We start from the raw sequence: 27,124 nt of genomic DNA, 5'->3' as shown, positions 1-27,124 counted from the left end.
AGGAACCTTTACTGTGTTGATTTGCATAATTAAAGGAGTTGCTGCATTTAAGTAGATATATCTCTGGGGGTGTTGAGGCAATTGGGTATTGCAGTGTTGTTTTCATCACCATAGTGCTTTAGGGCGGGGAGTGCTCAAGCTTGATCCAGTCTGGCAAGGTGAAGATGTTTCAATAAGTTATAAGGGGGCAGACCTCCTAAGTCAGGGAAAGGGTTAATATGCAGGGGAGTCTAAGACTCAGAGCATTAAATTACTGGTGTGGTAAAGAGGTTGAATTATTAGTTATACATTTTAAAATGAAGGTTTAAGTCAAGGTGCTCTTTGTGAATGAAAGATTGGTGGCTGTGGTGAAATCTCAATACAGAACATTAATCTATTAATAATAGATTTGCCAGGGCAATCTTGTTTACCAAAGAACTGATTTGCACGGCATGTTCAAAGTTTACGAGTAGATTGTATGGAAGTACCTTTAAGCTTCACTTACTGGTGTGTCAACAGTATCCTTTTTGGAGTGGTGCAACTGGAACTCTAAACCAGGGGTCGGCAAACTACGGTTCCTGGGCCCACCTGGGTCCTAAATCCGGCCCGCACCATGAAGCTGGAACCCACCGTGAAGCTGAGACTCCCGGTGATGGCGATGGGAGGAAGAAGCCAAGCGGTGGTGTCTCTGCCAATCAAACACTGTGCCTGGTTTACTTTAGCGGTGTTTGATTGGCAGAGATGTCCCTGCGCCGCACTGAGGTAAACCAGGCACGGTGTTTGATTGGCAGAGCCTCCGCCACTCAGCCTCTTCTTCCCGTCACCATCACCACCACCCTGGTGCTCCTGTGGGCCAGAAAGCGGAGCGGACGAGCTCGCTCTGCCTACCCGCTTCACAAAAAGCAGCAGCGGTAGTGGTGTGCAGCCCCTGGGAAGGTAAGCGCAGCGCCTTCTTTCGCTAGGCGGGGAGGAAGCCCGTCTTGTGCCACCGCAGCCAGCCCTTCGGCAAATGAGGCAGGGGGCAAACCGAGAAGGCGGGTGGGGGTGGGGTGGGGAGGAGGACTACTTGCCCCCCTCGCAGTGTGCATTGGAATTCTTGTGTTTTTTTGTTTTGTTTTGTTTTGTTTTTTAAATATAGCCTGGCCCTCCACAAGGTCTGAGGGACAGTGGACCGGCCCCCTGTGGAAAAAGTTTGCTGACCCCTGCTCTAAACAGTATTCCCAGTGTGGCCACACCATAGATTTGTATAATGTTATTATAATATTGACAGTTTTGTATTCAGTCCTTTGTCTAATGATCCCCAATAAGGGATTTTCCTCTTTCGCAGCTGTCACACACTGGGTCAACCCCAGCGTTCAAATCTCCTATTGTTCTAGGCATGGTTTGCAACAGGGAATTTCATTAATGCGAGCAGTTTCTGAGCTTTGGGTGCAGTATTGCGCCCAAGATTTCAGATTAAAACTGCAATTGCTAGAAGGAAAGGAGGACATTTTTTCTGCCTCCCCACTTCCAGCCACTCTCTCAAGACTGGAGAAGGGACCCTCATAAGAATATTAGGAGGGCGGGCAGGAGAAGTATGGCCTTTTTTGCCGTCTTCAGATGAGGACTAGACCACGTGAAAAATGAACATAAGATTTTAGCCACAGCTAATTAATTTTCAGCTTTGTATTCTTGTTATAAAAAAAAATGTGCCGGCCCTAGACACTCCATTGTGGTGCCCGTAACCTAGGTTGAAGGTACTATTTAGCTCCTAGCTTTCTTATCTCAGTTTCTAACACCGGTCAACCCTGAACAATTTGGTATCATCAGCAAACTTGGCTACCTCACTGCTCATCTAACGATGGATCATTTAACTGCGGAACAGTCTCCCTCGAGAGGTAGTGGACTGTCCTTGCTTGGAGGTTTTTAAGCAGTGGTTGGATGGCCACCACTGTCATGAATGCTTTAGCTGAGTTTCTTGCAATGCAGGGGGCTGAACTAGATGACCCTTAGGTTCCCTTCCAACTAGTAAGATTCTAGATTCTATGAGCAATATCAATCTTTGGGCAACTCCACGTTCTCTACACCTGTAGATATGTTACATATTTCTACACCACTTGATTTAAAAAAACCCTCAAAGTGGTTTACAAAAGATAAAACAGTGAACAGTAGTTATGTTGAACAAATTTCAGTAAAAAAAAAAATTCTTATTACAACATGGACATATTTTTATTTGCAGCATAGTATTGTTTAAAAGATAACCACTGAAACTTATTCTTTCCAGTTTCTGCAGAGCATTAACATTTTTATTATTCAATTAAAATATTTATTATTATAAAGACATCTGAAGGTGGCCCTGTTTAGGGAAGTTTTTAATGTTTGATGCTGTATTGTGTTTTTAAGATTGGTTTGGGAGCTGCCCAGAGTGGCTGGAGAAACCCAGCCAGATGGGCAGGGTATAAATTGTTGTTGTTGTTGTTGTTATTCTCTTCATACCTTGCATGAATCTCCTGAATTGTCTGACTCATTTCTAGACTTCCTAGCCTGTAAATTTGAAGGTACCTAACAGTAATTTGTGTGCTTCTATTCTCATATACAGTAGTACCTCCTGTTAAGTAACCCTCTGGTTACGTAAACTTTGGGGTGCGAAAGTGGCAAACCCGGAAGCATATTACAGTGATACCTCGGGTTAAGTACTTAATTCGTTCCGGAGGTCCGTTCTTAACCTGAAGCACCACTTTAACTAATGGGGCCTCCCGCTGCCGCCGTGCCGCCAGAGCACGATTTCTGTTCTCATTCTGAAGCAAAGTTCTTAACCCGAGGTATTATTTCTGGGTTAGCGGAGTCTGTAACCTGAAGCGTATGTAACCCGAGGTACCACTGTACTGGGTTTTGCCGCGCACGCATGCGCAGAAGCAGTCCTCAGGTTGCGGAAACCTCGGGATCCGATCGGACCTCCAGAATGGATCCCGTCCGCAACCACAGGACTGTACACCTATACTGAATAAATATTCAAGGCAGTGATCTGCAATTTTTGACTGGCTTTGCTAACCAAGCCACCAATTGTGGCTGTCAGGTTCCTCCCTCCTTCCCTGTTCTGATTTGGACCACTGTCACTGAGCAGTGGTTGAGGAAGTCCCCCCTGTAGAAAAGAGAGCTTGGCCTATGATCTTGGCTGTTGCTGGGCAGTACAACTTGAAGTGCTGCTGTTGAAAAATAAGCCCATCATCACCCTTCCCTAACTCAGAGCAGGAAAAGGAGAAGCTGCTTACTGTGTAGCAGTGGTACATGAAATTATAAAGGTGCATATATGACCTTGGTGGAGAAACAGCAATGTTTAGTAGTGGCTCAGAACTCTTTAAGGGGTTTGTTATTGATAAAAAGATTTATTTGATGCACCAGTATGTGCTTGAACTTTTTATATACAGACATTCAATAGTTTTTACTGATCCTTTAAAAATCAAGACTATGGCTCATTTTAAACACAGAAATGACTGCTAGGTCTGTAGAATTCTATGTCCCTTTGTGACAGTACAGAATCTGAAAAGTTTTGTAATGATACCTTATATATGGCTATAACATTGCAGTAGATCATAGTGGTCCAGATGTGTAGCCTAGAATAGGTCTGCACTAAAGCCTAATTGGGCTGCTTTGTTGAGCGAGATGAATTGTTCCAATGTTTAATGTGGCTGGAAGCTTGTCCAGTTGCTGCATCTTCAGAAACCTACAAAGTACAAAGATAAAATCATTATATTAAAATTTCTTAAACATGTTCAGTTATGATAGCTTGATCTTCTCTTCTGTTCTACCTACTTATTATTTAACTCTCATTGCCACTGGAATGTTTAATTGGTTATGTTTTCTTACACTTTTATTTATTGCTATATTCTTAGCTGTGTGTGTAACAAAACAAAACAAAAATGCCTGGAACCTACTGTTGATTTCAAGATTTCTGATTTGTACACATTTGTTAATTGGGCTAGAGAAGTACTTTTGCAGAATAATGTGAATTTTGAAGTTTCATAACACTTAGCTACCTTTATTTAAATAGCAAACTTTATTTAAAACATGTATATTTTAGATTCCAGGGAGGTATACAGTATGAAACCAATACAATAAATGCATAAGCAATCAACAGATAAAATATTTGGCTGATATGCTAATCTCTAGAGTTGAAGTAAAAGCTTTTTTTTTCTTGTTTTTTTTTGGGGGGGGGGAAATGGTTAATTGATGATAGCACTGTCGGAACCAAGTAGACCTGTTTGAGTAGGGCATTCCATTACAGTGGTACCTCAGGTTACATACGCTTCAGGTTACAGCCTCCGCTAACCCAGAAATAGTGCTTCAGGTTAAGAACTTTGCTTCAGGATGAGAACAGAAATTGTGCTCCAGCGGCGCAGTGGCAGCAGGAGGCCCCATTGGCTAAAGTGGTGCTTCAGGTTAAGTACAGTTTCAGGTTTAGTATGGACCTCCAGAACGAATTAAGTACTTAACCTGAGGTACCACTGTACTGGGGTACGACTGTACTGGGATGCCATGCCAAGAAAGCCCCCTCCCTTGTAAATGATTGTTGTTTCTCTGGTGGAAGAGGTACCGGTAAGTGGAGAAGAGCCCCAGCAGATGAATTCAGAGTATGAGTATGTTGATATGGGAAAAAGTACTGCTCCATTAATGGGGCCCCAATATGATGTTGTTAAATTTTTATACAGTACTGCCCTTCTTCAGAAGATCATAGGGTGGTTCATAACAAAAAAATTCAAAATGAGAACACAAAATACATACATGATAAAAAACAAAACCAAACTAATGATCCGCTCCCCCAAACACATTTAAGAGGTCATACAATATTTAATCAGCCAAAGGCCTGGCAAAACAGTAAGTTCAGGCTACATCTAGACAATCAGTTGCTTATATCTAAGGGAGTCAAATATTTTGAAGGGAAAGATAAAAGAATAAAAAGTAATTGTACTGAGTAAAACTGTGGTTGAGACTATCAGTTAAATGCATTATATAAAATATCCATTGTGAACCATTCATCAAACATTCCTGCAAATAACCTTTTCATTATATTAAACATTATATAAATGGAGAGTGCAAATTCTATTTTTAACAGTACCAATTCAGAATCCCACTTTCCTCTAATGCATATTTTCTTGCCAAATGGTCTCTATGCCAAGTCATTTCCCTTTTATAAGGCTTCCTAAAATATACTTCCCACATTCTCTGTCCTTCCAAGATAGTATGGGGCTGGGCCAAGGCTGGGTCGTGCAGCATCCTTATCTAAGATCAAGCGTTGTCAATGGATCTGTAGTCAGTGTTGCATCCTGCTCTTTTTTGTGTTGGAAGTTGGAGTTTCTATCACCTGAGCATTCTGTCACAAGAGGCTTATTATGTGAAGTCTCAGATGCTGGGGTTCCCAGTTGGGGCCATGGAATCCTTGACACTAGCACATTTTTTCTTTATGTAGCTATGAACTTGGAGTCATATTGGAGTCTGAGGGCTTTTGAATCATGAATGGATGGTTGAAACGGATGACCTTTAGAGTAGAATGGATCTGATGTATGTAGCAAGCTGGATAGTTGAAGAAAACGGAAAGTTAATTGGGTATCTAGACTCATAGAACTGTGAGGAATGTACACCAAGAGCTTGATAAAAGAGGCTGGATCTGTGTGACATTGCTGGATCTGTGTGACATTGCTGGAGTGAATCTGGCAGGGTACATATGTTGTGTCATAAGAAAGTACCAGGTAAATAAAGTGACAGAAGTGTTGCTAGTTTTCCTTGGTGCATATTTCCCTGGTGTTGCCTTGTAATATCTTGAAGAAATAGTGGTGACCTGACACTTTATATATATGTGCATGTACTGTCTCATACTGTTTAAATTGGGAAAATGCATTGTTAGAAACTGTATAGTGTTCTTATAATTGCTAGGTGGTTGCCTTGGTACCTTCTTACAACTATAGTTGAATGAATAAAAGTCATTTACATCTTGTCAGGGAAAAAAGTTTTAATTAGTGTAGCCTTCTGACAGCTTTCGTATTCATTAAGCTGCTGAAAAGAGATGGCTTGCTCAGGGTCTACAGTTTCTGATCTACACATATTCATTTGTTCATTAGAAAATAAGGAGTTGGAAGAGGATATTATCAGTTGGGATGATAATGATAATGAAAACGCACATTTGATAGAATCATAATTAAGGGAATTTTGATGAAGAATCATACCCTCCCTGTATAATCTTGTGCAAAATCGTGAGTGGATTATTATTTTTCAGTAAAAATTTTAAAATTTCATTTTGCAATATATAATAAACTTCTGCTGCCTTTCAGGTAAGGGTAGCTGACTTTGAGTTGCCTGTGTTAATGTGTGTGGTTCTTTTTGCTTTTCTTATTATTTGTCTAAAATTAATCATTACTTTCCGAGGTCACTGTACTTAGGTGATCCAATGGTTATTTTATTATTTCGCTTTGCCGTCTACTAGTCACCTGAGCCAATGATCATTACCAAGGGGTTTGTTGTTTTAAAAGGGGCGGGGGGGACCATATAAAGCAATTCATGAGAGGCCTGCAGAATTTCTGCTCCAGGTCGTACAGGTGGAAGCAAAAGTATGTCAGTGGTTCCATTACATGCAACCTTAGTACCATAACTTCCTTCCCTTTCTCTCAGGGTAACATTTAACAAAAGATGCATTATAGCTAAAATGGATTGGTGTGTCTGTGACTAATCCTTTCTGCCTCAGAAGTGGAAAAAACTATTTGTAAACCTAAACAGAGGCTAGGGATTCTTTATATAGGGAAATCTAAATTTTTTATTGAAAGTACTGAAAGCAATATGAGGGTGGGAGAAGGAGGAATGAGCCTGGGGGTTGATTATGGAACTGTACAGCAAAAGCCTTGTTTCGTGTTTCCCTATTTGCCTTGACCAAAGGAAGCTATTTAAGTCTTCAGGTGAGACTATTTCTGGCACTGTTACCGGTACTTATGTTATTTTGCGTGTGTATTGTAGAAATGGGCGCTTTTTAAAAAAAGTCTCTTGGATAAGACCATCTTATCCCTTATATGTCCGGTAGATTATTGTGGCTACGTTTCTCCTGCAAGTTTCAAAGATCTCAGAAGCCTGATCAACAATAACTCACAGCAGGACTTTTAGTGTGGCTGCCCATGTACTTTGGAACAGAGTTCCTGTTGAGAAGTAACAGGTGCCGGCTATCGGCTCTTTCTGGAAACAGTTGATAACATTTTTATTTTGACAGGCTTTTACGGCTGTATAAATGGGTATAGGCTATGAATACCTACTTGTTTTGTTTTTGTTTTGTTTTAAATATATATGGGGACTTGGGTTTATTTAAATGGTTTTAAAACTTTTTTTGGCTACTTTTTTTCTTGTACATCACGTTGGATGATTGTACAGAAGATGATTAATAAACTGATGATGGTGATAATAATAAATGCAAGATGTGATATAGAAAAATATTGCAGCCCAGAGCTAAACCTAAGAAATATTAATCCTCTTATTGAAAATTTCAAGAGATCTCATCGCTTTTGTCCCTGTGTTGTTGCAAATAAAGATGTGCTCTTCAGCCACTTTGAATAAGAGGCATCTATTTTAAAATACACAGGGAGGACATCCTGCTTCAGAAAATCACTCTTCACAAACAGTGTCAAGAACAGTGATATAGGAGGTGGAACTAACATGTTCATTCCCACTAACCCCCTCACATGTTTACTTAACTTTTAGCCTACCACCCAAAGAGGGCTGTCTTTTCAGTTGAATACATTTACTCAATCCAGCGTTACTTGCTAACATTAATGAACTTGTGTGTGGTTAAATATGTGAATATGATTCAAGATTCTTCCCCATGACCCTAATATGTATAACAATAAGACCCGTTTTGGACAACATTGCATAGAATGCAGTATAAAAATGATATTTATAGAAGATATATGCAGATTGCCATACACAAACTTCAAGATCTTTGTGATAGGTGACTTTTTTGCTTGTATTCTTAATGACTTCATTTATTTTTGTCTCTTTTGAAAGGCCCTTCCTTCTTCTATGGTGATAGTAGCAATCTACTGCCCTGTGATAGCCGCTCTATTCATTGTTCTGAAGATGGTAAACTACCGTCTGCATAGGGCACTTGATGAAGGTGAGATTGTGGAGAAGAATGCCAGTGAGCGTATGGATAGAGGTGCAAAAACAGAACAAGGGAACTCTTCTGCCAGAAGAAAGGACAGTAATGGACCTAGGTAAGGAAACTTAAGTCCATGTGATGGATACTCCCCACCCCTCTGTCATGACCTAAGGCTTAAACAGCTTAAAGCATGTTGTAGTTCTGGTGAGGGGTGTGACCTAACTGAGTCTAGCAATCCAGTTCTGTAGTCTTAACCCCTTCATGCACAAACTAGCACTCATGCATAGTTATGTTTGACTGCAATTTTCTGCAAGTTTAGTCCCCTTGAACGTAGTTCATCAAGTCCATCCATTCTGTTAGAAAGGTCTAATCTGTTATTCTGATTTACATCCTAAATATAGACAAGCACTGTTGTCTAAGTTTATTTCGGTTGGAAGGAATTGAGCAAAATCTCTGCAGCCATATTTGAAACTTTGCTGCAAACTTTGATTGTAGTAGTGGTGTTTCTGTATCTGTAGTCCTCAAGGTGGTGTTGCGCTCCTAACTATTAGCCTCAGCCATCATATTCAGTGATAGGAGTGATAATTGGAGTTGTTGTCTTACAGCATCTGGAGTATCAAAGGTTTCACAACCCTGTTCTATATGCTTAGTAGATGAACTCATTATCAGCTGTCTAGAGACTTGCCCCAGATGTGCCTTCTGACTTATTTGTCATGAACAACCAGAATACTGTAATAATCAAGATTTCTTAAACATTTCATATTTAGTGATCCTGGTGGAGGGATCGAGATGTCAGAGTTTGTACGAGAAGCCACTCCTCCTGTAGGCTGTAGTTCACGAAATTCCTTTGCTGGCCTAGACCTAAATAACCAGGTAAGAATTAATCATGCAACAACTGCTTTCTTTTTATATACCATTATAATGGATACTGTTGTTGTTCCAGTTAAGTTCAGCAGAAATATGCTCCAATACATGATGTTACCTTTATTTTTAGTTCCGTCTTCTCTGTCTGAGGACAGCTGAGAATCTCATTTTGCTAGTCTCTTAAACACACTTTATTAGTTTGTTGGTTTCAGCTTTGCAGGTTTTAGAAGATTCTTAGCTATTTCAAAATTGTGTGGATCAAAAATTGCGTAATTTCAAATGTTTCTAAGTTGCATGTTGAAGCTGTTCTTGCAGTGAAGTAACGTTGTTGTTGGGTTGCCGCTGCCCTTTATATGTTTTGTTTTTAATCCTGAGCTGCTGTGGCTCCTTGAAACACATAATACACTCCTATTCTTCAGATGTTGACAAAACTTTGTGAAGATGAATTTGTGAGAATGGAAAGAGATTAAACCTGTTTGTTCTTTCACACCTAATTATTGCTATTGTCTGAGGCGCAAATGCTTTTGTGAGTGGCAGGGAAGGTGTGTTTGTGGAAAGGAATCTAGTTTTAACTCCTATCACTAAAACAGCAAAGTAAAGTGTCCTCATGTATTGCAGTTATTTTGTGGCATTAATTGCCGGGGTTTCCTTGCTATCATCCCAAATTAATTACTTTGCTTTTTTCTCTTTACAAAAAAGTATTCTGTGAAGTCTTGAAGAATCAGTAGCAACATAGTGGCTTTTTCAGAAAGAGAAAACAAGCAACTATGAGTTGCAGCTAGTGACAAGCCACTTGGATCTAGTAAAGGCTTTCCATCAGTAGAAAAGGAGGGAGGTGATTTTTGCCAATTCCCCAGATCTGCTGCAAAAGTTTGGGGAACCCTTTAGAACAGCATGGGAGGTGGGACAGAAAACTGCAGAGGGACTTGGTGAAAGTCATCTCTCCTCATTCCACCTGCACAAGCCTCTGCTGGATCGAAGAGGCTGCGATCTGCACAAGGAGCACCAGGGGATGCAGCTCTTCAGTTTTATTATTCATTATTATTCTTGCAAGTGCCATACTCCTGCTGCATACATGGGAGAAATTGGGTATTTCACTTGTCTTTGTGAGTCATAATTGTTTAGGCAGGTAAATAAACTTTGTTGCTTCATTTTAGATTGGATCTGGCTTATCTCGGCGTGGAACTGCAGCTACCATTAAAGGTAAGGCCTAGTTATGAAATTAATCCTCAAGCACAACTGGTATCAAGTAGCCTTTTCAATTTATCAACATACAGTTGGTTCATGGGCAAGTGATGCATAGTGTAGGACTATCTGTAAAGATCGCCAAGACTTAGCAGAAAGTGTTATAGTAGAATGCTATTGCAGCTTCTTCACTTAAAATGGCTGCACCCACCCATAAAACAGATTGACAGGAGCCATATTTTTCTCCACTTCACATTTTCTCCTGTAGTCAGTGGTTGCAAGATTATGCTAACTTGCTGCTTGTATATGATCTGGCACATCAAATGGAAGTTTTCTGTTCTGCCAAAATATTTTGGATTAGATGACTTTATAAAATAGAAAATTAGCATTTGTTTGTCAGTGAATATATGAATTCCTGGATGTTTCATAAGTGTGTTCTGTGACATTTAAGCTTACAGTAAGTGAGCTGGTTGATGACCTTTCCTATCTAGTGTTCATGCCTTTGGCGAAATAACTAACTGTTAAATACTTCAGTGTTTTCATGTTATGCTTTGTAGTAATTCTCACCTCCCAGTTTTGAGTAAATATTGCTTATCAGAACAATCTCTATCCATTTTGATTAGATCATACTGTTCTGTATTTGATATGAGCTGTATAACCCAATGGTTTTGGTAGGAAAAGGCTCCTAGCTTCCTCCAATGGGCACACCCTTTCCTGGCCACTATCTCTTGAAATCATGCACAGCCCATACTCTTGGGCTATATTGCCCAGCATCATAGAACCCATACACAGCCAGAGATTGGTGGCAGACCATTGGTTATGTGTTCTCTAGGCCAACCCATGGTGTTTCTTGTCATTGGGTTCTAGATTGGGAAAGACTTCCTATTCTGTGACATATTGGTGCTTCTGCCAGCCTAAGTAGATAGCTGCTTCTAACTCATGGTCCAGGTTCCCTCTCCTGTTGTCCTAGTCATTTTAGCAAGATTTTTCTCTGCTTTGAACATATTTTATCTCTCTGTGTGTCACAGTGTTGTGCATACTAATTGACAAGTGTCTGGTAATCTTCCTGCTCTGCTTTCCAACTGTGAGAAGGTAGGCTAGAGAAACTCTGAGTATTGGATGGCTCTGTGGAGAGGCAAGAGATGCAAGGCAAAAATTGCAGTTTCAATTCAAATCATGAAATTTCCCTTGGTTTTAGTATTTGTTGTCCATCACTTCATCATGTGTCATTTTCATGAGAGCTGCTGTTAAAAGAGGGCTTACGGCTCTTGATTGGGTATGGTGGGTGTATACTGTTTTTTGTAGATAGCGCTGTTGGCATCAGAAAGGGTCTGATACTGGAATAGTGGACAAGATGGTGACTGGGCAACATAGTAGCGGCCTCACTGCACAGCATTATTTGTTTTATTTTCTGTACAGCCTTTATATGCCACCCAATAACAAAAGTTCTCTGGTGATTCTCACTTAAACATGTGCATAGCTTCATGAGCTGTAAAATGCAGTGTTGCACTAGTACAAGAGGAATGAGTACCAATGCTATTGTGCTCATTTTGGTACATGGGGGGACGCGGGTGGTGCTGTGGCCTAAACCACTGAGACTCTCAGGCTTGCTGATCAGAATGTCAGCGGTTCAAATCCCCATGATGGGGTGAGCTCCCATTGCTTTGTCCCAGCTCCTGCCAACCTAGCAGTTCAAAAGCATGCCAGTGCAAGTAGATAAACAGGTACTGCTGCAGCAGAAAGGTAAACAGTGTTTCCATGCGCTCTGGCTTCTGTCACAGTGCTCTGTTGCGCCCGAATCGCTTTAGTCGTGCTGGCCAAATGACCCGGAAAGCTGTCTATGGACAAACGCCAGCTCCCTCAGCCTGAAAGTGAGGGAGCACTGCAACCCCATAGTCGCCTTTGACTGTGTCCAGGGGTCCTTTACCTTTTTTGTGCTCATTTGGTACTATGGCAGGATGGAATGTTGTAACTTACTTAAATAATACCACGTGCAGTACTTAAGTATCCCAGCTAGAAATAATGCCCCTCAAAGACGCATTCTCTTCTTAGGTTTGCAGGATACAGCTTTGTAAACTAACACACTATTTCTGTTGATGTGCAGGTGATACAGACACTGCAAAGACTTCTGATGATATCAGTCTGAGTCTTGGCCAAAGTTCTAGTCTCTGTAAAGAAGGGAGCGAGGAGCAAGGTAAGGCATATTATGTTGTTATGCAAGCTGTCGTATATTAAGCTCATTGAGATGCTATTTAGGTCAAGATCAACACTGTCTAGAAATTAAAGTTTTGCATGGTGTTATTAGTTTAGCTGCATATTGTGCTGTGACCAATTGATAGGTTTAAGCATGTGTCATAAATCCGTTCCATAAGCAAATTGATGGTGTGAACCCCTTCTAATAAATTAGCACCCTTTAAAAGTTTTCTAACGCCTATTCTATTTTTCTGGCAAAGTGTGAAGGATGCACTTTACTGTGCTTTCCTCCGTGGATTCATATGCATAGAATATGAGTCTTCATAGACATAGGTTTGCAGTGAGTTAAAATGAAACACTGATGAGTTTCTTTAAAGTTTATCTGGAACAGAATTAATGAAGAGATCTTCCCACATGACCATATGGCATTTTCACAGGCTTCCAGTTTGCAGCATTTTTTTTTGCTCGGTAAGCTTATATACTTAACATGACATTCATACAACATTAATGATTGGATGTGCATAATTCTTTCCGTTGTGACACAAGACTTCACCAGAAAGTCAACTCATTACTTATTTTTCCTTTTTAAATATATTTTTACACACATACACATTTCTGTTTTCTCCCCCCTCCCCCAACAGTGGGAATTGCTGAACTGAGTGTATGTTGATCTCGGAACAGACATTGTAAAGTCCAGTCCACATATTCACTTACCAGAATGCACATCATGACCAAAGACATAGACAACTGTTCTTAGATTAATTGTATGTGATGAAAGCCACTACTTATTATCTAGATAAATGCTTCTTAATACGTATATCAACAGTTTAGTTCTGTCACTGGAAAAAGCTTCCTCTAAGCACATAGAAGAGATTGAAAACAGTCAGGAAAAATGTGCTAATTTGATGGCAGGGAGGGTATTATCTGTGGGCTTGTTTATATATTTATGTAAATGCAATGCTTTGCCTCTTGATCTGGCCCCAAACATTTTGTTCTCCCTTTCCTAATTTGTATCCAAGATCCATGAAATAATATTTATTTCATGATCTCTACCTTGTACCGCTTTAATGCTTCCATTATTTAAGCTTTCTATCAATGTGATGCATGTTACTTTTAACAGTGAAGAATTGCTGGAATTGACAAATCAGACTTATTTCCATGCTAAATTAGCTTTGCATGCACTAAGTCATAAGTCCGTCCAGGTTTGTTTTTGTTTTCAACAGATTTTTAAAATAATGCACAGACATTTTGCATTTGAATTGCACATTTTATATGCATTCTTCCTCTAAGATAAAGCATTTTGGATGCTTTCCTGGCTCCCCAGGAAAAAAAATGCATGCATTTTTGTGTTAAATGTCTTTTTTGAACCAAAGCAGCATCTCTAAATTTGGAGGTGCATAATATGATTGATAGCTGTATTTTGATTCACATTTTTCTCCCACATGTTCTTTACGTGCTAGGTAGGTGCACAAATGATTCTTCTTCCTATTGTTATTAATAACATATATAGCAGTGTTTCCCAAACTTGGGTCTCCAGCTGTTTTTGGACTACATCTCCTATCAGGACCAGTGGTCAGGGATGACGGGAATTGTAGTTCAAACACAATTGGAGACTCAAGTTTGGGAAACACTGATTATTTATCCAGACCTTTGGCTGATAGCATAAAAATTTCTGGAAAGTTATCAGCATGAATCACAGAGGTTCAATGGCTATAGCTGACGAGACACCCTTAGCTGGGCATAAGTTCACTTTGCCACAGATCACCTGTGTTTCCACCAGCAGCTGGAATGTCCCCAGATTGAATACCTCTCAGGAAGAGGGTTACCCCATCTAAAGCTGGTTCCTGAAACTGATTCACAGGATCCCCTTTAGTTCATTGACCGTTATCGAGCACATCACTTTTTCCAAACCCTGATTCAGCACGTGAACAACCCCTCCTGATTCAGATGGCATGGAAGGATAGCTGGGTATCTTCCATACTGAAGGCATGGTATTCCAATGACAGCTCCCAGTGGTTTCATTTAGATGTTGAACAGAATGGGGCAAGATGGACCCCTGAAATACCATGGGTCTGAGTAGTAGTTCCTCAATGCTATCTCTGTCACCTGCCCTACAGATAGAAGTGAAATTATTGTAAAACAGTGCCCCAATCCCCAAAGTTGTTCAAGGAAGGTACCATACTCAACAATGGTAATAGTAAAGGACCCCTGGACAGTTAAGTCCAGTCAAATTCTACTGTGGCGCTCATCTCCGCTTTCAGGCTGAGGGAGCCAGTGTTTGTCTAAAAACAGCTTTTCCGGGTCATGTGGCCAGCATGACTAAACCGCTTCTGGCACACAGAACACCGTGACAAGAGCCAGAGCACACTGCAGTGGTACCTGTTTATCTGCTTGCCCTGGTATGCTTTTCAACTGGTAGGTTGGCAGGAGCTGAGACAAAGCAATGGGAGCTCACGCCGTTGGGCGGATTTGAACTGTTGAGCTTATGATCAGCAAGCCCAAGTGGCTCAGTGGTTTAGACCTCAGCACCCCCTATACTCAGCGGTATATAGATAGAGATATCAAGAGAATCAAGAGGGTAGTGCTCTTCCTGCCTTTCTTCTGATAAAGGTCATGGGTCAGGGTGATCAAGACTGTTTCACTACCATACCTAGGCCTGAAGCCAGACTGAAGTGAATATGGTTGGCTTGATTTAAAATGTAGACTGAACTAATTTATCATTCATGCCAAATAAAAGAGTTGATTGCAATCAACACTACTAGAATTGTGTGGAAAAGAAGGCCCCTAAAAGATGAACTTGCAGCCAAACCATTATTTGATTTCATTGTCTAATGCATTTTCTGTATTAGAAAAAAATCCCTCAAAAATAAAATGGACTTGATATCTTCACTTAAAGTAGCATGCACAACAACATTCACTATGTCTGTTCTGGCATTACATTCAAGGGAGAACACTCCACCTTATGTTAATCTTGGATGTGGCATATTGTGAATTGTAAGGGGAATATAACAAATGAACTGAGTTGTACCTTATTTATTTGCACAGGTAGTTTGGAAGATAACCACATTCAAGTGGGTGCAGTCAACAATAAGTTCCTCCACAATAAGTGAGAAAGTGCGCAAGAACCCCAGACAGAGTTGTACCCTGAATATAATGCGCGAGAAAGACTTATCGCCTACACTACTCTTAATTTAATAGAACAGTCACCTTAGTTACCATTGTTCATTGCACTGCATTGATGGGCTCTAATCTTTTCTCAAATAAGATTTGCTTATGTAGTGGAAACTTACAAAAAGTGATCCTGTCTCTGCGTAATTTAATAGTGGACACCAGAGTAAATGCTATGTGTACATGTTAGATTAAAAGGGAATATATTTTAAAAATTTTATAACCATTATTTAAATGTGAACAAGCAAACAGCAATTGTTTCATGTAGGAATTTACAAAAATATAATCAAATTGATTGCTTTCTTTGCCCAAACTTAAGCTATTAAACATAAAGCAACTAGCTTAATTTGCAAACATGCCTATACAACTTTCTCTTTTATTTATTTTTAAAACAGATTTGGCAGCTGATCGGAAGGCATTCCATCTGGTCTCCATTGATTCCTTTGTGTCCATTCAACCATCATTATCATCTGCACAGGAGTTGCCACGGGATAGCACTGACAAAGTGTGCCTCCCTAACAACCACCATGTAGATCAATCTATGTCCAATGCATGTGACACTGAAATGGCTTCTCTTGTGCCTTTGCATTCGCACTCCTATAGGAAAGACCATAGGCCACGAGGGGTGCCCAGGACTTCTAGTTCAGCTGTTGCTTTTCCAGATGTTTCGCTGAACGACTTTCCCCTCTATCAGCAAAGGCGAGGCCTGGATCCTGTCAGTGAATTAGAAGCTTCCAAGCCTCGATCTGGATCCAAAGAATCCTTAGCTGAGAACTCCTGCATTTCTGGAGTCTTTCAACTGGATGATATTCTGAAATGTAGCAGCCCACAGCTGCTGGCCAGAAGCTGCAAGAGCAAATCATTACAAGCGGACAAAAGTATAGATAGTCTAAGAAGCCTCAGTACTCGAAGTAGTGGCTCAACGGAGAGCTATTGTAGTGGCACTGATCGTGATACTATCAGTACTGTCAGCAGCTACAAAAGTGAGCAGACGAGCTCCACTCACATAGAAAGTGTGTTGTCGGAGCATGAGGAGTCACCTAAAGAGGAGAAGAAAAGCAGCAAGAAAAAGGACTGCTCTGTTGATTCTGATGATTGTAGTTTTGCTACTGACAAAAGGACTAGTAGTGAAAGAACTGCAGTAGAGATGAGCGTTGGCAGTAACATTCAAGAGCAAGGCAGTTTGAACGCATCAGAGGAGGTACACAATCAGAGGGCTCTTAGTACCTCTGCTTCAGAAGAAGCAAATAAGAATCCTCACGCAAATGAACTGACGACACAAGCAGACCAGCCTCCTGGGAAAACGGTTGAGAAAAGAGATGAGCAGAAAGAGAAATCTTCTGCGGTTGACTCAAGAACTTGTAAGGAGATGGTAGGAAAGCAAAAGGACGGGGATGTACGGCCCAAATCGTGTAGCTTAATTCACCGAACAGCTTCAGCTCACAAGTCCAGCAGGAGAAGGACAGGGAAAAAACGGGCTAGTAGTTTTGACACAAGTCGACACAAGGAGTATATTTCCTTCCGAGGTGTCTCTGGTACCAAACCCCACAGTGCAGTTTTTTGTCATGATGAGGATTCAAGTGATCAGAGTGACTTGAGCAGGACCTCAAGCATGCAGTCAGCCCACCAGTTCAGCAGTGATAGCTCGTCCAGCACCACCTCCCATTCGTGCCAGTCTCCTGAGGGAAAGTACAATGCCCTAAAGACCAAATATATTGCAAAAGAGAGGGGCACAGACTTGGAGTACACTTACAAAATCCACCTGGCCTCTGAGGCAAATGGCAAAAAGCACTCAACACGACGGACTTCCAGCGCAAACAATGCCAAGAGTCGTACCAGGGTATTAAGCTTGGATAGCAGTACTGTAGCCTGCTTGAACGATCCAAATCTAATGATGCCAGATACCATAAAACAACTAACAACTTCTAAATCTGATTTGGATGCCAAAGAGGGAGAGGTGCTTGATGAGCTATCTCTGTTGGGAAGGGCTTCACAACTAGAATCAGTCACTCGTTCTAGGAATAGCTTACCAAACCAGACTATTTTTGCTGAAGGGGAGGAGCAGGAGCAGGGAAGTGTTGGTAAGTAATCGGAGTCCTGGATGTAGCACTGCTAGTCATTGCACTTGTTTTCTTAATAGCACCATTTCCATTGTAATGAACTCCAGCTTTCTGTTTATGAAGCTGATGCCTTATATGGAGCCTCTGTATCTCTTGGATCATTTTCTGTTGTGAAATACTACAAGATCGCTTCCTGTCAGTATTATTTAGAGTTCTTTCGCTTTTGTAAGTAGTTGCGTGGTTGTCTCAACCGAACATTATTTCAAAGGATGATACCTTTTAAAGAAAATGTGTATGTGCAACCTTCTAGGATGGTTCAACTAGCATAATTACTTGCCATAATTTTGCTTTCCCTGAAATAATTTAGTTACTGTTAACAAAATAGCCTAATGTTGAAAGTACTTGCAGTCCTCATCCAGTAACAAATCAGTATGCAATACAGTTACAATTGTGGTATTTTATATATATATATCTGATCACCTTCCCTGTAAAATTTGGCTTCACACCTTATTAGAGTGGCCTGTGTGTACCATATAATTAGGCCTTGGTGTAGCTTTGTCTTCATATCCAGGACAGCACTTATTTGCACTAGGATTAATATCACCATCAAACTGTTGGATGTAACTTCCACTTTCATTTTATGTTTACTAAATGTAAAACTGAGCTTGTTTTCACCTTCTGAATTGCCTATTGGAGTAGTTCTTATACTAAAGTAGGCCTAAAGAAGGTGCACACAATTTGCTAAAGTGGATTTACATTCATTGAAGGCACTGAGATCAGCTCTTTGTACTCACATGTTCTGGAGTCGAGAAAAACTTTTATCTTCCTTGCTTTTTCATCTTTAAAGTATGCCGTGAGCTATATCTTTCCTTTGTTTAGTCTTTGCTAGTCCTGGGCTAAGCGATGGCTCAGATTTTGCCACTCAAGTTTTCTTTTACTTTTTATTGTTATTATAGACGTTGAAAAAAATAACTTAATACTTGGGAGTCTCAGTCTTTGAGGACTGGTCCGTAGGCATAGGGGCTGTTTTGCTCTTTCTTGCAACCCTTCAAATGTATATCAGGAGCTTATGGGAGACACTCACATAATGTCATCCTGGGTATGAACATGCGCCTTCACATAAGGATTGTACCTAAAGATGCCAGCTTACATAATCAAGTGTGTTCCTGTTTGAGCAACAGCCACACAAATGGCAGCAGTCCACATATGGAGATGCTGATTTATAAAACTGCTTCTTGCCCATGGGAATCTCCTGTGAGCTTAATAATAATCCCATGGGCTTTTGTTTGGTTGTTTGAATTGCGTTCCTGCAAGACATGGGTATGTATAAATGAAACTGTATGAATGCTTTTGTTGAACTGTTCACTTTTTGCTTAATTTACCAAATAGCAGATGTTTGGTATTTTGTAGGAGTGTGTTTAAAGTTAAGCCTGAATGCAGCATATTGGGCAGAATAATTTATTTTATCTTATGAAACAACTGTAACAGTTTATGAAAAATAAGCATAAAATTGCATTGTGAGAATCAGTGATGCAAGCATGCTTAATTTTCATCTAAGATTGCATTCTTGCCTTTATTATGCCTTTGTGGCAGGTTATTCCTTGCTTCCCATCTAATGCCAGCAAGAGATTAACTTGAATTTGGATTAGCAAGTGTTCAACCTTCACTTCTCTGATCGGCACACTGCTTAATCTAACCACAGTTAGAATATCTGTCTCGTGTACTCCTTCCCTTTTAATCATGATTAGACATGGGCTTGAAAACTCTGATCTGAGCTAACTGTGATACAGAGGTGGTACTAACCAGCTTTAGCTCCAAAAGTGAAAAGAAAGGAAGTGTGCAAGTTATGCAGGAGCCCATAGGGTGCTCCCACTCATGGTTAAGAACTTGGGTGGTTTTATGTCTGTGTCAGGCAAATGTGATGCAATAACCTAGAAACAAAGTTGGGATATCCATTGTAAACACCTAGGCAACCTTTTTTTCCCTGTGAAGCGCCACATATTCTCTGGACTAATTTGTTGGAGGCCACTTGGTGGAAGTGACTGGGGCCAGAGGTAAAAGTGACTACCCAGAGAGTGGCTGGGGCAGGAATGGATTGGTCTTGTCCGAGTTCTGACCTGATAGCTTGCAGAAGGCTTTTGAAATTAGAGCCACAAGTTGTCCTCTCCTGACCTACAAGGGGTAATAACTAACTAATGATTGGGATTTGAATAGTACTTATTCTTGACAGTTAAACATACTTAACTTGGCACAGAAGAGTAGTTTACAGATAGTGGCATTACATGCAGCAGAGAGGAACTATTTCATTGCCTGTTTTAAAACTTCGGAATGGTGTCAGACCTTCGCTATGAATCTGTGAAAGATGAGTCTCATAATTGGACAAGAAAGAATCAAGACTGCAGATATACTTTGTGGTGTACCTACATCCTTTTGAAATCAATTGGATATCATTGTTAATTCTAGTTGTGGAAGTAAATTAACAAATTATTAATTTATACATCCTCATATGGACATATCAAGCGGCATATTGATTATCAATAATGGTTACTTGGATGAACATTGGATACACCACCCTACCACTCATAGCTGCTAAAAGCAAACTAGAAAATATTGTTGTCAGTTAACATGGGAATTCTTTGTCAAGATGTGAGATGAAATTATTGCTCTGTGCACTTCTGTGGCCTGGTTGGCTGGAGACAAAAACCTTGCAAGAAGTTGGGTGTTGGAAGTATAATCTTGAGGGTCATAGAAAAGAAGTTTTGGCTCCTAAGCTTTCCTCTTTGCCAAACTTGCTTTAAATTCTCTCTGCTTCTGCTGCTTCTGCTTCTGCTTCTCTTCACTTGTGCCTTGAAAGGATACCAAGGATTATTCCTGTACCCCTGGTCATTTTGCTGCTGTTGCCATGCTAAGCTTGACTTAGCGTGTAATTTGAACCCAGGCTTGTGTTTCAGTTTTCCCAGCCCAAATCACAAGCTATAAACAAAGAACAAACCTCGGTTACAGTTCACAGTTAGTCTGGAGAGAGTTAAACCATGAGCCCAGCTTAGCACAGCGCAGCAGCAAAACAATCTGGCAGCAGTGAAGTGGCCATGAACTCCGTCAGAGCTTGTGCTAAGCACTGGTTTCGTTTGCAGTCACACACAAGTCAGGCTGTTTTGTATTTCCATGCACATAACTTTTGGGGGGGGCCAGCACTTCCTCAAAGTCAGCATCAGTGCCTGATCTCCAGCAGGTCTCCCCTCCGTGTTAACTATGCATGTTTATGCACATGAAACTTATACCAAGAACAAACTTAGTTGGTCTCTAAGGTGCTACTGGACAATTTTTATATATATTTCGTCTTCGTCAGACCAACATGGCTACCTACGGTACCTGAATCTATATCCTTAATGGTTATGCATCCTTACTGGAATCTCATCTATTGGTGCCACTGGTTTATAGAAATCAGTTTGTGACTTAATGAGAGCTCTGCCCAGGGCTGTACTTATTCTTTCAGTGACCCTGCATAGATGTCCATACTTTAAACAGAGCAAAGGTAATCCTCGTATTTCAGTGTTCATTTTTTTTCTAGCCTCACTGTCTGGAATTAGACTGTTTACAACTTGCTTTCCTAATGCCACATTCATGTGCTTCATCTTTTCCATAAATTGTGAATCCTGTTCCAACATACCTGGCTTTTTTGTTATGTAGAGGTTAGCTACTTTGATGTATACCTTCCCTTGAACATGCTACTTCTTTTGATGGTTTTCTGCCTAAAGTTCATGTAGAAGAATAGAGGGTGCTTTCATGTTCAAGGGACAGAAGGACTTTACAGAGACTTACAATTTTGCAGTGTGATTCTGAACAAAGCAGTGCACAAGCAGATTAAATGGGAAGGCTAGAGAGGATCTCTGTTACAACCGCTACACCCTTTTCTCTGGCAGATGTAATGATCTCTCATACTTTGCTTTGGTACAGAATCTAAGTGGAAACTGTAAGCCGCTGTTATCTAGAACTTTGAGAAGTTTTCTAGGACAAAGGCTATAGAAGATAGTACTGATCCTGGAAGAGAGTTACTGAAACACACATTTGTGCTAATAGAAATGAGGCCTTGATTGTACTGATAATAAATATATCAGAAGCTGCAAGATTGTCACTGCTTCTCTACAAAGCTTTTAACTGGGCTATGCATTTGCTTTGTCAAGTTGATGTGTTAAGTATCTGCCTGGAAAATATGCCGATACTTATAATTAAAATGACTGTTTGAACTTGTAATTCCTTCCTTAATGTTTCATAGCCACCTTGGATTCATTATGATTTGTATCAAAGAACAGCTTGATCAGTAATGCATATAAGGTTCTGTGCAGGTACAGTGGGAATGCTTAGAAATAATGGCTCCATAATACAGAGGGGCAAGAATACGTTGTTTGTATATTGCTCCGCCACAAAAAACATGCTTTGGCACTAAGGAGTCGTGTACAGAATTCCACAATTCTTTGTTGTTTTCCATCTAAGGAATGTATCTTGTATGCAAGATACAACAAGATCATGCAGAATTAAAACTAGTCTGGTTCATTCCATCCTTGAGGAGGAAAACACCAACAGAATGACCTAAAGGTATATTAAAAATCCTATTTTGCAGCTTCCTATACAGACTATTTTATGCCAGGTGTGGGAAATCTATGATCTTCCAGATGAACTATAATCCTTGTCATCTCTTATCACTTGCCATACCGGCTAGGGCTGGTGAGACTGGCATCCAACATCATCTGAGAGACTTACAAATACCCCATTCCTGCTTTGTGTAGTATATCATGTTCCTATGTTGTCTCTGCCAATATTTTTTTTAAAAACATTTTTTTACATCTTGAAGTGAAATTCCTTATATAGTTAATTTGGCTATTTATCCTCCATTAGTTGGAGCTTTTGTAAAAACACATTAGTGTTTAAGTTCTGTCATGGTTTTTAAAAATCCTGTTGCTCCTCCATTAATTGGAGCTTTTGTAAAAACACATTAGTGTGTAAGTTCTGTCATGATTTTTAAAAATCCTGTTGCTTTCCCTTAAAACTGAGTAATTGGAAGTTTCTTCTACCTGTGGGAGAAAGATACAAGAAATTTTGCTTGAATTTAAGAATTCATTATAACTGAAGAGAAATCTGGGTTTTTTTATATAGTTACAGAGAACCAGGGTTTAGTTATTATATTATAGCATTAGCTAAAACAAATATGGCAGGGGATCACAAATTTTCGGGGCCTATAGATGCACATGCAATTTTGAGAGATGGCCATGGGCACACTCAGTATCTTCCTTTCTGGCTGCCCCCAGGAGACAGACAGAGACACACTCTGCCTTTTCCTGGGGTCTGGGTAAAATAGAACTCCATTAGAACTAAAATGTATCCTCTAGAATTTGCATGATTTTACGTGGGGTCCCCCCAAAGATATTAAAAGAACTTACACTGGTAGACACTCAGTAAATATTCTAGATGACAGCACCACTGCAACAAGGATTTAAGGCACAGATCTTCATGAATATTTTACATTAGATGACAACAAATACACCAACAAATCATAAAAGATCTGTTATGACCTATGATTTGATGGTGGTTTTGAAGAGATCCCTTGGGTGGGAGGGAATCAATGTTTTTGCTTCACAGTTGATCTCGAAAGCACCAAATCCATGATTTTTGCAGGTCAGTCAATGGAGACACATGTGATCTATGATTTTATTTTGCGGGGGAGGGGGCATGTAAGGACCAAGCAATTGTTTTGTAAAACAGTGCATACACTTCCTCCTCTGAAAATTATGTGGAAAGCTTGCTGTGTTGTGTGGAAGTAGGTGGGAGAGTGAACATGCACAACCTAACTAGGAGAAGCTTCAACACTATTCTGACAATGACGCTGCATCCCTTTGGATGACTGGTAGATTTTCCTTTTTTGTCCAAGCAGTGGCACAGCTAGGTACTATAGCAGCAGGCCTTTACATGAATTGTATCTTGATCTAACAGTAAATCTGTGCTTCACTTTTATATAGGCAGTGCTTGAAAAGTTCTGTGCTTAATGAATTGATCAGATAAAGTCCCATTCAAAGCTGATGAGCTACAAGAGAGGATTCTGCTCTGCAGCACTGAGTGGTGACTGAACTCATTAATAGGATTGCAGCAGAACTTGATGGTGTCTTCAGACAATGTTAAACCGTGATTTAGCACCAGTTGAACTAGTCCTGTTTTTGCACTCTTCCCTACCCCCTGCCCTAGACTCTGATTTGCCACAGGCTTTAATCCAGAAAAATGGGCTTCCTTTAAAAGAGTGATGTATGGTTAAATGGGATTGGGTGTGTTCCTGCTTGCATAATGCTTTGATATTCATTTGCCGATTTTAATGTAATGTTATGGTTAAATGTCAGTTTATAGAACAGTAGATAACAAACTTTGTAAACTGCCTGCTTACTTGATTTTTTGCAAACCACTTAGAGGTTTTATTTATGAATGTTTAACATTGTCAATAATACGAAGTTAAAAACAGGCATTTAAAGAATATCAAATATGTAATTAAAATCAACAGTAAACTAAAATCAAAACACGTCAGCATCTACAGATCTGGATAGGCTTGCCTAAACAAACATGTTTTTAGCAGGCTTTGAAAAGAGTATAGTGAAGTTGCCTGCTTGATGTCACTAGACAGAGATTTCAGTGCCACTGCACTAAAATATCTGTTTCTTACAAATGTGGAATGAATATTAAGTGGCACCTGTAACAGTGTCAGTTCTACAGACTGAAGTGATTGAGTGGGCATATATGGGGTAAGGCAATCTTGCAAATAAACTGGTCCTGAGCTGCTAACAGCTTTATATGCTAAAAGTAACACCTTGAACTTGACCCAGTAGCAAATCTGTAACCTATGCAAGTCTCTGAGGAGAGGTGTTATATGCTGGCAGGGTCACACTCATGTCACCAACCGTGCTGCTGCATTCTGAATTCCTGGATCAATCACAAGGGAAACCCCACATAGAATACATCGCAGCAATCCCAACTTGAAGTCACTAATGGCTGAACTACTGGGGTCAAGCTCTACCAGATTCAGGAACATCCATACCTGTTGTACCAATGGTAAAAGGCTCTTCTAGCTGCAGAGGCTGCCTGGGCCTCCAGTGGCAAAGCTGGATTGAGAAGCAACCCTAGACTATATACTTGTTCCTTTCAGTGGAGTGCAACTCCATCCAGGGAAGGCAATTGACTGATTCCTTGGACATGGGAACCACTCAACCACAGTGCCTTTGTCTTGCCAGGATTCAAGCTCAGTTTATTTTCTGTCATCCATCCCACCATTGGAAGGAGGCTGGATTGATCTCCCTGCAAAACAAATTCAGGAGGATTTAACAGAAGGGAATCTCTGACCCTTGGAGCTTATGTGTCATACTTGAGCGTATTGGAACCAGGATGGATTGAGTTAAATCATCAAAAGAAAAGACACAATTCAGATCGTTGATCAAAAATTATCCATTTTATAATTTGTACATTTCCAGAGCAAGTATGTTTGTAATTGGTTGCTAAAACAATTCAAGCATATTGTTTTGGAACTAAATGGAGTGAGTGTTTGTGCTTCATGCTGTAAAATCTTGCTAATGCAGCACACATGCTTTTTGCACTGCATAATTTTATTTTCTTGGAGGCTAAGGGACAACTGTAAAATTGATTTTTCTTTTGACTTTTTGTATGTGCTCAAAAGGACTTAAGGCCGAGGTCCAAAGAATAATTAAATTTAGTTCCTAAATCCAAGGTGGATTTAAGCTTGTTTTTTTCCACCTTCCTTCAGAGTTGTTAACTTTCTAATACAGAAAAGCATATTGTGCATTTTAGAAGTTCATGGGTTCAATTTAATATATAAGTATAGATTGTTTTTGCATTTAAAATTAATTTAAAATAAAGCTATATTTTAAAAGGCAGACATAAAACAACATTGGTGGGTTTTGTTTTGTTTTTAAATGATAATTCCACACTTAAACTCTATGTGAGCAAGCTCTACAATCAGAACAATTGTTCCTTCTGCTGCCAGGAAGTTAATTTGTGGGGGAAAGCATGAGATGCTCTGTACATAACTGGACTGGGCTCCAATTTGACTTGGTCTGTCTTGATGCAGCAGCACAAGCCAGTGAGGAGGTGGTCACAGTTCGTCGTGAGCGCAGCACATTTAGGCGTCAGGCAGTACGGCGCCGTCACAATGCAGGGAGTAACCCTACCCCTCCTTCATTGCTCATCGGCTCACCCCTAAGGTATGGTATCCGTGTTCCACTGTATCTAACATGCATGCAGCTGATCACTGCTTCCCACTCCCAATGGTGTTGCAGAATTGCTTCGTTTTGCCTTCCCTTCCTCTCCCAACCGACCAATATCTTCGAGCTGTTACGGCATGCATTTGTGATCTTTTTGGATTGCGCATGTGTACACTGCACTGTTCATGTCTCTCTCCCCCAACCCATTATCATCAAAATGAGTAGGCCAGTGAATGATTTTGAGGTCAGCTAAAATGCTAACAAACTGACATTAAAAACTAGCTCTTTCATTTAAGTTTGTCAAATCTTTCAATGTTTCATTGAGTTGCATTAAATGATCCATCTGTCTGCTTACTTCTGAATCTGAAAGCTATTGAGAGCTGTGAGGTAGGTGAGTTCAAATTTTATGCAAAAAAACCAAAAACTGGTTAAGTCTTTCCTATTCTTATTAGCATAACTTCTGAGGACATTACCAATAGGATGATGCAAATCTAATTATTCAATCATTTACATGTGATACGTGCCCTCAAGCCATTCACAGTTTTAAATCCTTGATTCAGGTTGATTGATCACAAGGATTTCTGCTTCAAATCCAAGCAGAATAACTTACTTAATCAAGACTCAAATACCAAAGGATAAATATCTCAAATTCCTCTTAAAAGATTAAAAACGATAATTACAATTTTTATCTGTTTTAAAAGTCTACACCTGATTCTAAAGAACTGCTGTAATTTTGATGCTCATAAAGAAAAGTTAAGAATGCCATGTGCTACTGGATACCAAAGGAAGGATGTTTTAGGAAAAAATAAATGTGCTGGTACAGGACTGGAAAGATACTTTGAATTCTTTGGATCAGATTTTTAAGCAGAATGAAAGTATAACAAATGTTATGGAATTAAATTGCAGAGTAAAGCAAAACATATAAACGTATATACATACCATAACAGTCAGGTTGGTTTGTTTTTTACAACAGTCTGCATCACCATCCATAAAGCTTTTAGACCTCTGACTTTATGACTGGACCACACCCGTAGATTTACAAACCTATTTTGTCTCAGGTTGTCTTTAAACAATTTAGAGGACTGAAACAAAGCAACGTTTTATGTTCACTAAACCAAATGTTGGCACAAGGCCCTTGTTTTGTGACATGAATATTTTGTAAAGTTAGAATTCAAGGAAGTTGAACCCACTTAGAAGTTTTCTCAATGAGAGGAACTAAACTGGGTAACTTCAGGAAGGCATTTGATATTCCACAGCCATTGTGCTTGTTGCTGCTGGATTCTTAATTTTTGAACCTTTATGGAGTAGAAAGT

At 40.0% G+C, this 27,124-nt stretch overlaps 1 protein-coding gene across 1 annotated transcript in view; it reads left to right on the top strand.

The window, feature by feature from the left end:
* Positions 1-27,124, top strand: part of PCNX1 (pecanex 1) — an 82,893-nt gene that overhangs the window by 7,678 nt on the left and 48,091 nt on the right. Inside the window, exons 2-7 of the mRNA XM_081839062.1 lie at positions 7,996-8,204; positions 8,857-8,962; positions 10,111-10,156; positions 12,243-12,332; positions 15,895-17,580; positions 25,679-25,811. Of these exons, the coding sequence (XP_081695188.1) occupies positions 7,996-8,204; positions 8,857-8,962; positions 10,111-10,156; positions 12,243-12,332; positions 15,895-17,580; positions 25,679-25,811 (2,270 nt within the window). The remainder of the gene's footprint in view (positions 1-7,995; positions 8,205-8,856; positions 8,963-10,110; positions 10,157-12,242; positions 12,333-15,894; positions 17,581-25,678; positions 25,812-27,124) is intronic.

This window comes from Podarcis erhardii (assembly GCF_964252035.2).
Source record: "Podarcis erhardii genome assembly, chromosome: 1".
In the NCBI taxonomy this organism is placed as follows: Eukaryota; Metazoa; Chordata; class Lepidosauria; order Squamata; family Lacertidae; genus Podarcis; species Podarcis erhardii.
Note: the sequence above shows the minus strand (reverse complement) of the source record. Positions and strands in the feature narration are given on the sequence as shown.